Genomic DNA, 13,361 nt, shown 5'->3' with positions numbered 1-13,361 from the left:
AACTCCTCGGGGAAAACATCCGGAAACTCTCGCACTATCGGTACCTCATCGACATAACTCGGCCTCTCTACGGCAACTCGTGTATCCATCACATAGGCTACAAACCCCCTGCAGCCCTGCTGTAGACTCTGTCTCGCTCTGGCGGCCGAACAAAATGCTGAGCCAGATCGGGTACCCTCGCCATACACCATAAGTACTCCCCCACTAGGGTCTCGTATGGTCATCAACTGTCGCTCGCAGTCTATAACAACTCTAAATCGGCTCAACCAGTCCATGCCCACGATGACGCAGACATCACCCATCGCAATCGGTACCAGATCTATCGGGAACTCAACACCGAAAATCTCGAGTACACATCCTCGAATCACATCAGTAGCATGAACAGCTCGCTCATCAGCAATAGAAACTCGTAGAGGTCGACTCAATGCCTCTTGTCGGGCACTGATGTGCTGACTAAATGCGAATGACACGAAAGATCGACTCGCACCCGAGTCAAATAACACCAAAGCAGGTACAGAACTCACAAGAAAAGTACCTATGCATACCACAATATAAGCACAAAATCTCAACTCAAAATAAGTAAATAAAGAATACATACCAGCCACGACATCGGGCGCTGCGCGGACCTCCTCCGCTGTCAACTGGAAGGCTCTCCCGCGAGCCTTCGGTGCCTCGACCTTCGCTGGCTGGGCCTCGGTAGCTCTAGCAGCAGGTGCAGATCCCTGTAGTAGCTGTGGGAACTCGGCCTTCTGATGGCCTGTCTGGTTGCAGTGAAAGCAAACCGAAAATCCCTTGGGGAAATCCCTCGCGATATGCCCCTCCTTCCCACACTTGTAGCACACACCCGCCCTGCACGTCCCATCATGATTCTTGCCACACTTCCCGCAAGTGCGGCCCTTCGGACCTCCAGACCTCGAATCAGCGGGCTTTTCCCGCTTGGCTGCCGAATGAGACTGAACCGGCCGCCTATCCCTCCTCTGAGACTCGACCTCCTCCCTGGCTTGAGTCTCCAGCTCGATCTCCCTCTTCCGAGCATTTTCCTGAAGCTTGGAAAATGTCCGGTACGTCGAGTTCGCCATGAACTCACGAATGTCCCTCCTCAGTATGCTCAGATATCGACTCATACGTGCCTGCTCGGTAGACACGTGCTCAGGGCAAAACAACGCCCTCTCATGAAACATCCGTGTAATCACAGTCACGGACTCCGTCCCCTGTTTGAGGGACAAGAACTCCTGGGCCAAACGTTCCCTCTCCACCAGGGGAACATACTCATCTCTGAACATAGTGGTGAACCTCTCCCAGGTCACCGCGGTAAGCTCCGCAGAAGTAAAATCCGCTGTCACGAACTTCCACCAGTCCTTCGCTCCCAAGCAAAGCTGGTTCAGCGTGAACCGTACCCTCAGATGCTCCGGACAAGAACAGGTGTAGAAGCATCCCTCAATGTCAGAGATCCACCTCATCGCAGCTATCGGATCCTGAGTCCCATCAAACTCTGGTGGCTTCGTTTTGCTGAACTCTCGGTACAGCAACGAGTCACCCCCCCTGTGGCCTGGCAGCGGCGACGGCTGCAGCAACAGCAACCTCGGTAAGAGAAGCATACCGCTCGTCAAACGTCTCGATCAAAGTGGTCTTGATAGACCCAAACATCTCAGGAATCTCAGCTCGTATGGCTGCGACCACCTCCTCATGAATCAACCTGCGGATCTCCTCATCACTGGCACCACTGCCTCCTGGGTTGTGGCGCGTCCCAACCATGATGTCTCTGAAATACAACACAAAAGAAATCAGAGACTCTCTTGAGTATACTCGCACTCGATACTCAACCCTACTTGTTCTTTAGTACCCTAAGGATTCTTACTTGGACTGCTCACCGATCTGGTGTTTCTAGTAGTACGGGCCCTATACTACCTTCCACAACGCATCGGTATTCACCGCAAGTCCTCATCCTAGGATCCCAGGTCACAAGTACTCTATATCTCACTGAACTCAGGCTACCCTCCAGTAGACCACTCATAAGCTCCTCGCTGCTACCTACTCACTCTCGAAGTATCTCATAGTAGCAGAAATCTCCTAGGCTAAGGCATCACAAATCAGGCTACTCTAGTCCTAGATATGAATACCTAACCTACTCTAGCATGCATATCATATCACATAATATCTCATAACACATAATGTAAGGGTATTTTGGGAAATCACCGTTCGGGCGCTGGTTGATCGTACACACTGCTCCGTTCTGCTTTTCTCAAAAATCTTTTACTCTTTTTTAAAAAAATTGTTTCTTTTATGAAAAATCTTCTCAAATCCTCAGTTTGAGTTCAGATACGCCCGAAGGTGCATCCGAATCCCTCAAACCAAGACTCTGATACCAACTTGTAACGTCGTAAATTTTCAAAACAATTTTTCATTTTTCAACATAAATAAACTCATAAAATATTCCCAAAAATCTCATGTATATCAAATGTCATCACGAATAAACAATCCCAAAATCTCAAATATAAATCAATGCCAGTGTGTACAAATCATGCCGGCGCCTTCCCGCGATCCTCGCTGGTACCTGAAACACATAACACATAACACGGTCAGCATAAATGCTTAGTGAGTTCCCCAAAATACCACATACAACACATAAGCCACTCGAGGCTATAACTCGGTATGACCCTCCGGTCAATGTGTCTCAGCGGGACCCTCCAGTCCCGTAGCTCGTTGGACCCTCCAGTCCGGTCTAGCTCGTTGGACCCTCTAGCTCGGTCTAAATCGTTGGACCCTCCGGTCCGGTCTATATAACACATAGCATATATATATATATATATATATATATATATATATATATATATATATATATATATATATATATATATATATATATATATATATATCTCAATGCACATAATCTCAAACATACACATAACACATAAGACCCTCCGGTCTGCACATAGATACCACTCTAGGTAATGTATAGTGAGAAGACTCACCTCGTATGCTGTCTAGTAACTCACGTGCTCGGTATCCCTGAATCTCGTAACAATGACCTAGCCCCGCCTAAACACATAAAGTAATCATCTCAATTCAATAACGGCTCTCAAGGCTAGACAAGCCCCTTCCTATGTTCTCTCAGAAGGCTAAAAGACCATTTTACCCCTCTAATGGTCCAAAAGTCCAAGCGTTGACCAAACCCTAAAAGTCAACGAAAGTCAACTGTGGAGAGGTACGCTGTGCGTACCAGATCTGTACGCGGGGCGTACTCCGTGTCATCCAGAATCGGGGAACTCGACCCCCTACGCGGCGCGTACTGGGATTACGCCCAGCGTAAGTCCCAATTTCCTACTTCCTTCATTTTTGGTCTGAATAGATTAAGACCTAGGCTCATATCTCAGATCTAAGCTCCCTACTGTCTCTTAAGTCATAAAGTCGAAACCTTTAAGCCTTTGCATGGCTATAAAGGTCACCAATCACTTCAAACATATATCCTCTTTCCCCATTAAGCCCTAATCTCATGCATGACTTAATCTCAACGTCCAAGATTGGATTTTTATGAACCTACAACACATATTACACTGAAATAGGGCAGATCTAAGCTTATGGAGACCATTTGCTCATAAAGTCTCCACCTTGGGACCAAAAACCCTAAAAATTGGTCCATAAAGCACAAATCAAGAATGACAAGGAAAGCTTTGAGCTTTTTACCTCCAAGTGAAGCTCCAACCTCTGTAGAACTCATATCTAAGCTTTCCCTCCAACTTCTAGCTTCCACAATGGCCTCCTCCTCTTCTTCACAACCACACAATGTCACTTTCAAGCTTAAGAACACACACACAAGCTTAGAACGAAGGTTTAGCTCTCTAGGGTTTCACTCTCTGGAAATGGTGGCTGGGGTAAAGACCATATCATTCCTTTTATAGTCCTCAAGTCACATTTAGGGTTTTGCATCTGGGCCAATTACGTCCAACGTAACTTTGGTACGCCCAGCGTACCTAATTGGGTCCGCGCCCATAGTAAGCGCATGAGTACGCGCATCGTACTCTTCAGTACGCTCAGCGTACTCGTTTGCAACATCCTTCTTTCAGGGGCTAAACTTGACAACTTGGTAAAGAATAATGGTTAAAGAGGTGTACCTGAATTTCGGGATGTTACAATGTTTGAGTCTCGAAAAGTTAGTATGTAATTGTTGCTTTGGAATCGATTTTAACCCATTATAAACAACACTCTAAAAAAAGTGAAGATGTCCTAGGAGGGCAATGAACTTTTCATTTTGTTTATATTTAGGCAACTTCTTTTGTTCGTATAGGATTAACCACCAAACTTGTTAATGTGTTTAAATATTAAGATTGTCACCTAAGATAGTCGGTGACAATGATAACATTTGAACACATTTAACAAGTTACCCTCCCTCCTTGAGGTCGAAGGTTCAATTCACATCGTGGACATAAATGAAATTAAGGAATAAATTAAATTTGTCGTTAAAAAAAAAACATTTTAGCCGATCGCAGTCCATGAACTTGAGAAATAGAACTTGAAGAAGTCATGGACCGTTGGAGTTTTTCTTCCGGATGTGGTTATGATCTTAAACCTATATTCTTGGATCTTGTGTTTAATGACTTCGACTAATTTTGTTGAACTAATAAAAGTTGTACATGTTCAAAATTGAAAACACTTGTACATATTCAAAATTGAATCATGATGGTTCATGAGCACAAACCGACCACAACTGATTTCATTGAACCGATAAAAGTTAAATCAAAAGTTGTTTTTAAATATATAAAAAAAATCTATGTAAACCAGTAAGAATTCCTCTTTGATTTTGGAAAAATGACTTCGAAGGTTAATGAAAATTTCATTTTGTTCATGTTTAGACAACTTTTTTGTTAAACCATTGATCATCAAACTTGTTAAACGACAATGATAATATTTTAATATATTGAAGAAGTTTGATAGCTAATTATATAAAAAAATTGTTTGAATATAAACAAAAAATGAAAAATTCATTATTACCATCATAATTCATTTGAAAAAATGACACAAATGCCCTACGAACTTTCTAGGGTTTACCCGTTGAGTCCCTAAAGTTTTTGTCGGGATTTATGGGTCCCTAAACTAGGATATGACCTGCTCTTTTAGTCCATGTCAACCTGTAATAGCCGGTTCAGTGGCCTTTTAGACCAAAAAAAACTCACTTTGTAGCCCTATAAAGCCAAAAAAATAAGTTTGAGGATCAATTCGTACCAAAAAAACTCTCCTTTTCTTCTAAAGCCGATTCACACTCAATTCGTAACCTCCTGAACCAACTGCTCATCAACATTTTATTCAACCATTACAGCCACCATAACCCATCTTAATCACCATCGAATCAATATCACAACAACCCAATCCAAACACCATTATTCCTCCCCTTTGTCTCGTGAAATAAGCCACCATTGGAGCACCCATAACCCACAAAAACCACCGGTCAGCCACCACAACCAATCACCTGCAAATCGAAGAAAAAAAGAGATTAACTCTCGTTTTCTCTATGAACCTCATCAAACCCACGCATTCTTCTCAACATCCATCAAACCTGCAACTCGAAGGGAGAATGAGAGGTAGCTTTTGCAATTTTGAACAGAGAAGAAGGAAGGAGGGGGTCAATTCCTTGAAGAGATGAAATCGAATCAAAGAAAATAATGGAAGGGGGTTGTGATCGAGAATCGATTAGAAGGGGAAGAGGGTTGTGATCTTCGGTGAGTGTGTGTGACGATCGACTGTGAAGAGGGAAAGAAGAGCAATGATCGATTTCTTGAGGGGGGGGGGGTGGGTGGGTACGAGTTGAGTGTTAATCGGCTTTAGAAGAAAAGAAGAAAAGTTTTTTTTGTACGAATTGATCCCCAAACTTATTTTTTTGGCTTTATAGGGGCACAATGTGAGTTTTTTGGGTCTAAAATGTCACTGAACCGGCTATTACAGGTTGACAGAGACTAAAAAAGCAAGTTATATCCTAGTTTAGGGACTCATAAAGCCCGATAAAAACTTTAAAAACTCAATGGTGAAACCCTAAAAAATTCATAGAGCATTTGTGTCATTTCTCGTTAATTCATTTTTCCAAATATAAACGATGACTCTACCTGTGAAAGCCCAATTGAGCAACTATGCCCAATACGGCAATTCCCATATTGATATTGGACAAAATATGAACACTGGCTCTACAATGTGACACGAGGAGAGAATATATAATCAGAGGTTCAGAGCCATACAATTTATATTATTTTTCCCAAATCATCTCCCACCTCTTCTAATTTCTCTATTACAATCGTTAAATTCCCAAACCTTTTAAACACAATGACCACCATTCACTTCCAATTACATTACATCCCTTCCATCCCATTTTCTATCCCTCGTTCTCTGTTCATAGACCGAACTGAGACCGAACAAATTAGCAATGGAGATGGCTGTTGGAATACACAGTTATGTCACTCCCACAGTTAACCCTAGTCACAGGAACTCCTCGTTTTCTTCACCGATACTCAGAACCCAACTCCCTGTTGGTCGTACCTTATCTTCTTATTCTTCCTCCAACATCAAGTCTCCATCTTTTTCGCATTCAAGAAGAAACCCACTTCACAGTTTCATCAAATGCTCTGTTTCTGAAGCTGAGGCACCTGAAACTGCCACTGGTATAATTTCATATAAATACTTTTGTTTCTCTGTACTTGGTTTCCTTTAATTTCTTTAGTTTTGTTGTTTTAAATGTTCATAAACTCGTATTTAGTTGAACTTCTCATAAATTTTCCTGTTTATGATCATAAACCTAGCTATCTTGTTATCTTGATCAAGGGTTAAGTGCAAGAAATAGCAACTTACTTTCATGAATTTGTTTAATATTGCATCATGCTTTGTTAGGTCCTATTACAGAAATTTACTATGAAAACTTTACCAAAATATAGCACTATCATCAAAATATGAGCAATTTTCCTTCCTATAATTGGATAGATTATCAAAATACTATATCCAAGTAAAGCAATTGAAAGAAGAAATATTGTAATTGGATAGATTTTCCAAAGTACAATACCATAATAAGAAGGAAATTGAAATTCAATGCTGTAATAGAAGAAAATTAAAGTAGGATGCTATAATAAACAAACAAATGAAAGTACATTACTATTTCTTGCATTTACTCGAGGTTGAATTATCAAGTATAAGTTTTACCCTTATTTTTGCCCAATATTACTTTTGTTGCTTCTAAAGATCCATGATACTTATTGCATGTAGCAATTTCCATATGTGTTTGTTATCTTTGGGTCATAATTTGTGAATTGAACAAGTTTTGTGTATTTTAAAGCTTTTTGGTACTTTATTTATTCAGAGAAGAAGGTTGCATTGGTGAGGAGAAACGACATAAGGAATATAGCAATTGTTGCTCATGTAGATCATGGAAAGACAACTCTAGTGGATGCTATGTTGAAACAAGCAAAGGTAAGCATAATATTCGTTCACTTACATTTCTATTACTTTTACATGTTTATAATTTAATGATCGTGTAAATACTAAATAGCACAACTAACCAACCTCTACTGTATGTCTTGTTAACCTAACAATGACTGCTTTATTTAGTTGTTATCACTTGTTGGGGATATTCGCTAATAGTCTAATACTAATTTGTTGCAGGTATTTCGTGATAATCAAGTTGTAGAAGAAAGAATAATGGACTCAAATGATTTGGAGCGTGAAAGGGGGATTACAATCCTCAGCAAAAACACATCAATTACTTATAAAGATACAAAAATGAATATTATCGACACTCCTGGTCATTCTGACTTTGGAGGTGAAGTAGAACGTGTCCTCAATATGGTGGAAGGAATTATTTTAGTGGTAATTATTCTTAAAAACTCATCAATCCATTGATTTCTCTCTCAAGAAATAACAAAGTACTTCCATTGATTTTATCAGGTAGATTCTGTTGAAGGCCCAATGCCACAAACAAGATTTGTTTTGAAGAAAGCTCTTGAATTTGGTCATGCTGTTGTTGTTGTTGTCAATAAAATCGATAGACCATCTGCACGTCCGGAATTTGTCATCAACTCCACTTTTGAACTTTTCATTGAACTAAATGCATCCGATGAACAAGTATGTCACATGATAAATACATTTATTTGCATCTATAATATATAATATAACATAACTTACAAGTTACAACAATCTTATTTATCGTGTAGTGTGATTTTCAAGCTGTATATGCGAGTGGCATAAAGGGAATGGCTGGACTTTCTCCTGATAATTTGGCAGATGATCTTGGACCACTTTTTGAGACCATAATTAGATGCATACCAGGCCCAAAAATCAAGAAAGATGGATCACTTCAAATGCTTGTAACTTTTTTTACCTCTCTCATAACACTATATTATAATGGCTGATGAATGTTGTTTAACTATATTTAGGTCACAAGCACAGAATATGATGAGCACAAGGGGAGGATAGCTATTGGACGCTTACATGCAGGGGTTCTCACTAGAGGCATGGATGTTCGGGTAAGTCTGATTTATATTCAACTTCAACACATTGTCTATATGACTTTTCATTTTTATAAAAAGTTAGTAACAAAGTTTTTTGTATCAACATGATCTCAGATATGCACAACCGAAGATTCATGCAGATTTGGAAAAGTTAGTGAACTTTTTGTATTTGAGAAGTTTTACAGGGCACCTGCAGAACGTGTTGAGGCTGGGGACATTTGTGCTGTTTGTGGTGTTGGTGATGTTCAGGTAAATGCATATGAAAGCTTTTCTATTCATGTAGAAAAATGCAAAATTGTAGAGATTAATTGTTAATATTTTTTTAATCAGATTGGGGAGACGATTGCTGATAAAAACGATGGGAAGCCATTGCCTGCTATTAGGGTTGAAGAACCAACCGTAAAAATGGCTTTCTCTATCAATACTTCACCCTTTGTGGGTCGCGAGGTATATAAAAATTATTAAATTATATATATTTATATGCGCATCATTTGAACAATATTTTTTCTTTTCATTCAGGGGAAGTATGTTACAAGTAGAAATTTAAGAGACAGACTTTATCGTGAGCTTGAGAGGAATTTGGCCATGAAAGTTGAAGATGGTGAAACTGCAGATACTTTTCTTGTTAGTGGACGTGGTACTTTACATCTCACTATACTCATAGAGAACATGTAAGACACGTATTACTTCAATTCTACATTTCTAAAATCTTTTATTTTTTTTTTTTTATTAATAAATAACAATTCTTTTAGGCGAAGGGAAAACTTCGAGTTCATGGTGGGCCCTCCGAAAGTAATTAACAAAAAAGTGGACGATAAGGTGCTCGAACCTTACGAGGTAATAATATATACACTCTCTCTTCTTATTCTTTTTTTATTATTATTATTATTAATATAATGGTTTGATTATAAAATTTTTAATATTACACGCAGATTGCGACTGTAGAGGTGCCTGAAGTACACATGGGTTCGGTTGTTGAACTTCTTGGAAAAAGGAAAGGGCAAATGGTTGATATGCAAGGCCTTGGGTAAGCTCAAAGTTTTCTGTCTTATATTGTTTCCAAATATTATTTTTTTTATAATTAATTTACATTTTTTTTAATCAGGTCTGAAGGAACGACACTACTGAAATACAAAATTCCGACCCGTGGGCTTCTTGGATTGAGAAATGCAATTTTAACGGCTTCCCGTGGGACCGCGATTCTGAACACAATATTTGACAGTTACGGCCCGTGGGCCGGTGATATGTCGACCCGTGATCTTGGATCCCTGGTAAGTCAAATGGGGAAAATACAGAAAATACAGAAGGCAGTAGTGTTTTATTGGAAATTTATTTATTTTTGTAGGTTGCATTTGAGGATGGAACCACAACCTCTTATGCTCTTGCTAGTTCTCAAGAACGAGGGCAATTGTTTGTGAAACCCGGAGCAGAAGTTTACAAAGGCCAAATTGTTGGCATTCATCAACGACCTGGTGACTTATCCCTCAATGTATGCAAAAAGAAAGCTGCTACTAATGTTCGTTCCAATAAAGAAGTGTCAGGTAAGAACCTTTAATAACTTCTGAATCAACTTTAACCCATGATGAAAGTTATCAGCCACAACTCAGACACTAACAATTTTATGAAATTGTTTATAATACAGTTGTTCTTGACACGCCGATGGATTATAGTCTTGATGACTGCATCGAGTACATTCAAGAAGATGAGTTGGTTGAAGTGACGCCAAAAAGTGTCCGAATGTCAAAAAATCCAAAGATCAACAGAAAGGGGCGTTGATCAAGATCCAAAAGTGGCACTTTTGTGTGATCTACTTTCATCGTGAGGATTTTTGTGCTAAGTTTCCTCATAGTATATAGAAGATTTTTAGTTCGTTAGACATCAAAACGAGTAGTTATGCAGACAACGTTGTGCTTGTTGTTCTGATGGAGCTGTATATGACTATCGTGAAAAAACCTCAGAAATATAATGTGTAGTGGTAAAAAAATCGATGGCAAGAGCTGAAATATGTTTGGATTTTGACTTCATATAGGTTATCTACAAAACCATATACAATTTGTGGGTAAATATCACATTGCCTAATGCGGTTTTGACCCTTTGTCATTGCTATTTGAATAGGGTATCATGTATTCTTTCAAAATCAAACCGAATAAAAAACAGAGAATGACTATTTGTTAAAATGACCATAATCGAGTATGTGTCACCAAAGGTTTCCAAGTACTCTAACAAAATGACCATTCAATTCGTAAACATATGCCGTGCATCTGCAATACAATTTTTGGACATAAAACATATTTGCACACCGCTCGTGAGATTCTTAACTTCACAAAATACTTTTATTACAAGTTTTGGAACTAAAATGCAACTTTTCCATTGATAGAACCTTCGAGCTTAAATTTGATTATTCCTCATGCAATGGTGTCACCATGAATTACTAATTACTAAATGTAGTTCCTTAATTTCTTGCGGAGGCTTTTTTATTCACCAATACACCACGTGTAATTAACATTTGTCATTCTCAATGCAACCGTTTCTCAATGTATTACTATATGCAATATGCCAAGTTCTCGTGGAATCCATTTTTCTTCTCAATGTAACATAATTTTGATCTATATCAGTCGCTAGCGTTTTAACCAAAAGGACCATACTACTTTGCAATTTTTTAATGATATAGGCATTGTTTAAAATGATGCGTACATTTTAACTAGGAAATCTACTAATGGGCGTATCGGTCAAGGTTTGACTTTACGTCTACATACTCCTTTTAGTTATTTGAGTACTTCAAACGTTTTGAGTAATTCCAGTCAAGCTCTTGCTTCCCGAATCATGAGTATGCGTGTCTATGTTTGTTACCCCTATGTCCATCCTCGCCTTGATAGGGATATGAAAACTTGTAGAAACTTTAGGTGTTGTAAAAATGGATGGGCTATACCTATACGTATCCCACATACCCATCCTATTATGGAAATATGTTATGTGATTCACCTTAAGTGTCTGACGATGAAAGGAACACCCACTTAATTAGCTTAATCACCCATGCGACTCTCTCGGGTAATGAAACAAACTCTTCCAGTTCTTGATGCTACTTATCACATTATGATATGTGAAATAGTATCGTCATGCAGTCTTCCAAAAATAGGTTCACTAAGATTTCACATGATTCATTAGCTTAGTGATTCATCCCTTTTAAGACTGGATTTTAGCTTTATCCAAGTCTAAGGTCAAGTTCCCAAAAACAGTTGAAAATCTTTGAAACGTTAGTTTGTGAAACATATAAGATCACAAGTTTTAGTTGTAATAATTTTCTCAAACACAACAATTTAATATACCCAATCTAATTTATGCAAATTCATATGAAATTACACTAATACCCAAGTCTCTATTCTTAACAATGTTGGGTTTTCTATGCATCTATACAGTAATTTTAAGCAACAGAAGCAATTGATAATAATCCTAAGTGTGCATGCACCCTAGATCTATGTTTTACTATTATGGCAACCTACTTTCAAAATTATGAATTTAAAATAAAAAGAGGGATAAAATTATTAATCTTTCAAGTATAATCGTATATAGTTGTGATTCCTTTGAAGATCTTGGACTCTTGGGTGCTCTTGGAAGGATTTAGCACCCAAAGTAGGAATGCCTCTAAAGGCTCACACCCAAAATGTCACACCCCGACCGATGGCGGAAACGACGGGGTTGCGACGTAAATGTTGGATCACAGTTAACAACACATTGAATAATACAAAGATTTATATAACATTACATTATTCTATGAATCCAATACGAGGATTTACATTGTTGACAATCTAAAAGACGATAATCACTAGAACAAGTTCTGTAAAACGTAAGTCAAAATGAAACAAAGAGGACAAACATATCGGCCAACCATTTAAAACAAAGAAATGCATTATTCCATGACATACAAGGTGTCTTCCAGCTCCTAAGTTCCTGAAGATACATATATTTAAAACACGTCAACAATAATGTTGATGAGCTTTACAAGTTTTGATTCCGTATGTTTTTATAATCGAAAGTATGTTTAGGCTAATGATTATAAGATTATAAAATGCAATATATGTTACCCATGTAATCCTATACAAGTAAAAGAGATTTATTTGTAGTTTTGACTCAGAGTGTTTTCATAATCAAAAGTGTGTTTAGACTAATGAATTATAAAATGCAACTTATTTTACACTTGTAATCCCATACAAGTAAAAGAGATTTGTTTATGGTTTTGACTCAGTGTGTTTTTATAATCAAAAGTGTGTTTAGACTAATGAATTATAAAATGCAACATGTTTACACTTGTAATCCCATACAAGTAACAGAGAACTGTTGTAACGACCCAAAAATTATGAGGTAAAAGTTTCATTTTAAATTCAACCAAAACCTTAACTATCTTTAAGTCAAACATTCATTATCCTTTTTCTAAATATTCAAAAGTACTTTATAAGAAATCAGTTATCAGAGTACAATCCTAAAATCATCATAGTGCGGAAACATGGGTGGATGCGCTGTGATCACACCGGACCCTTCCCTTTCGAACCGAAAGTACCTGAAATCATAACCATAAAAACCGTAAGCATAAAGCTTAGTGAGTTCCCCAAAATACCACATACCATACAAACATACAACCAAGCATATACGGGTGCTTGCAATCCCCTTCGGTCTATTTCAACCGGATATCGGGTCTATTTCACCCCTACCACTACCATACATATAGTGAGCCCCGCCCGACATTGGGCCCCGCCCGACATAGGGCCCCGCCCGATATACAGATCTATCAGTCATCAGGCCCCGCCTAGCATCCCCCCCGGTATACATATAAACATATAATCATACAAACACATGCGATAATCACAAAGATAATAGCATACGGTA

At 38.5% G+C, this 13,361-nt stretch overlaps 1 protein-coding gene across 1 annotated transcript; it reads left to right on the top strand.

The window, feature by feature from the left end:
• The first annotated feature begins 6,273 nt into the window (after positions 1-6,273).
• On the top strand, positions 6,274-10,580 carry LOC145136868 (putative elongation factor TypA-like SVR3, chloroplastic). The gene is made up of 14 exons (XM_079070979.1): positions 6,274-6,644; positions 7,334-7,443; positions 7,636-7,839; positions 7,918-8,094; positions 8,184-8,336; positions 8,406-8,495; positions 8,595-8,729; positions 8,811-8,927; positions 9,000-9,151; positions 9,233-9,317; positions 9,413-9,507; positions 9,586-9,751; positions 9,826-10,021; positions 10,123-10,580. The coding sequence occupies exons 1-14, from the start codon at positions 6,410-6,412 to the stop codon at positions 10,254-10,256; spliced, it is 2,049 nt and encodes a 682-aa protein (XP_078927105.1). The 5' UTR covers positions 6,274-6,409; the 3' UTR covers positions 10,257-10,580.
• The last annotated feature ends 2,781 nt before the right edge of the window (positions 10,581-13,361 follow it).

Source organism: Lactuca virosa, chromosome 9 (assembly GCF_052849685.1).
Source record: "Lactuca virosa cultivar CGN04683 chromosome 9, Lactuca_virosa_CGN04683_v6, whole genome shotgun sequence".
Taxonomy (NCBI): Eukaryota; Viridiplantae; Streptophyta; class Magnoliopsida; order Asterales; family Asteraceae; genus Lactuca; species Lactuca virosa.
Note: the sequence above shows the minus strand (reverse complement) of the source record. Positions and strands in the feature narration are given on the sequence as shown.

Bases quoted from the DNA above. Each gene is read 5' to 3' on its own strand.
- LOC145136868 (XM_079070979.1), top strand. From the start codon at position 6,410: ATGGAGATGGCTGTTGGAATACACAGTTATGTCACTCCCACAGTTAAC. The intron at 7,444-7,635 runs GTAAGCATAATA...AATTTGTTGCAG, and splicing joins CTATGTTGAAACAAGCAAAG to GTATTTCGTGATAATCAAGT. The intron at 9,752-9,825 runs GTAAGTCAAATG...TTATTTTTGTAG, and splicing joins CCCGTGATCTTGGATCCCTG to GTTGCATTTGAGGATGGAAC.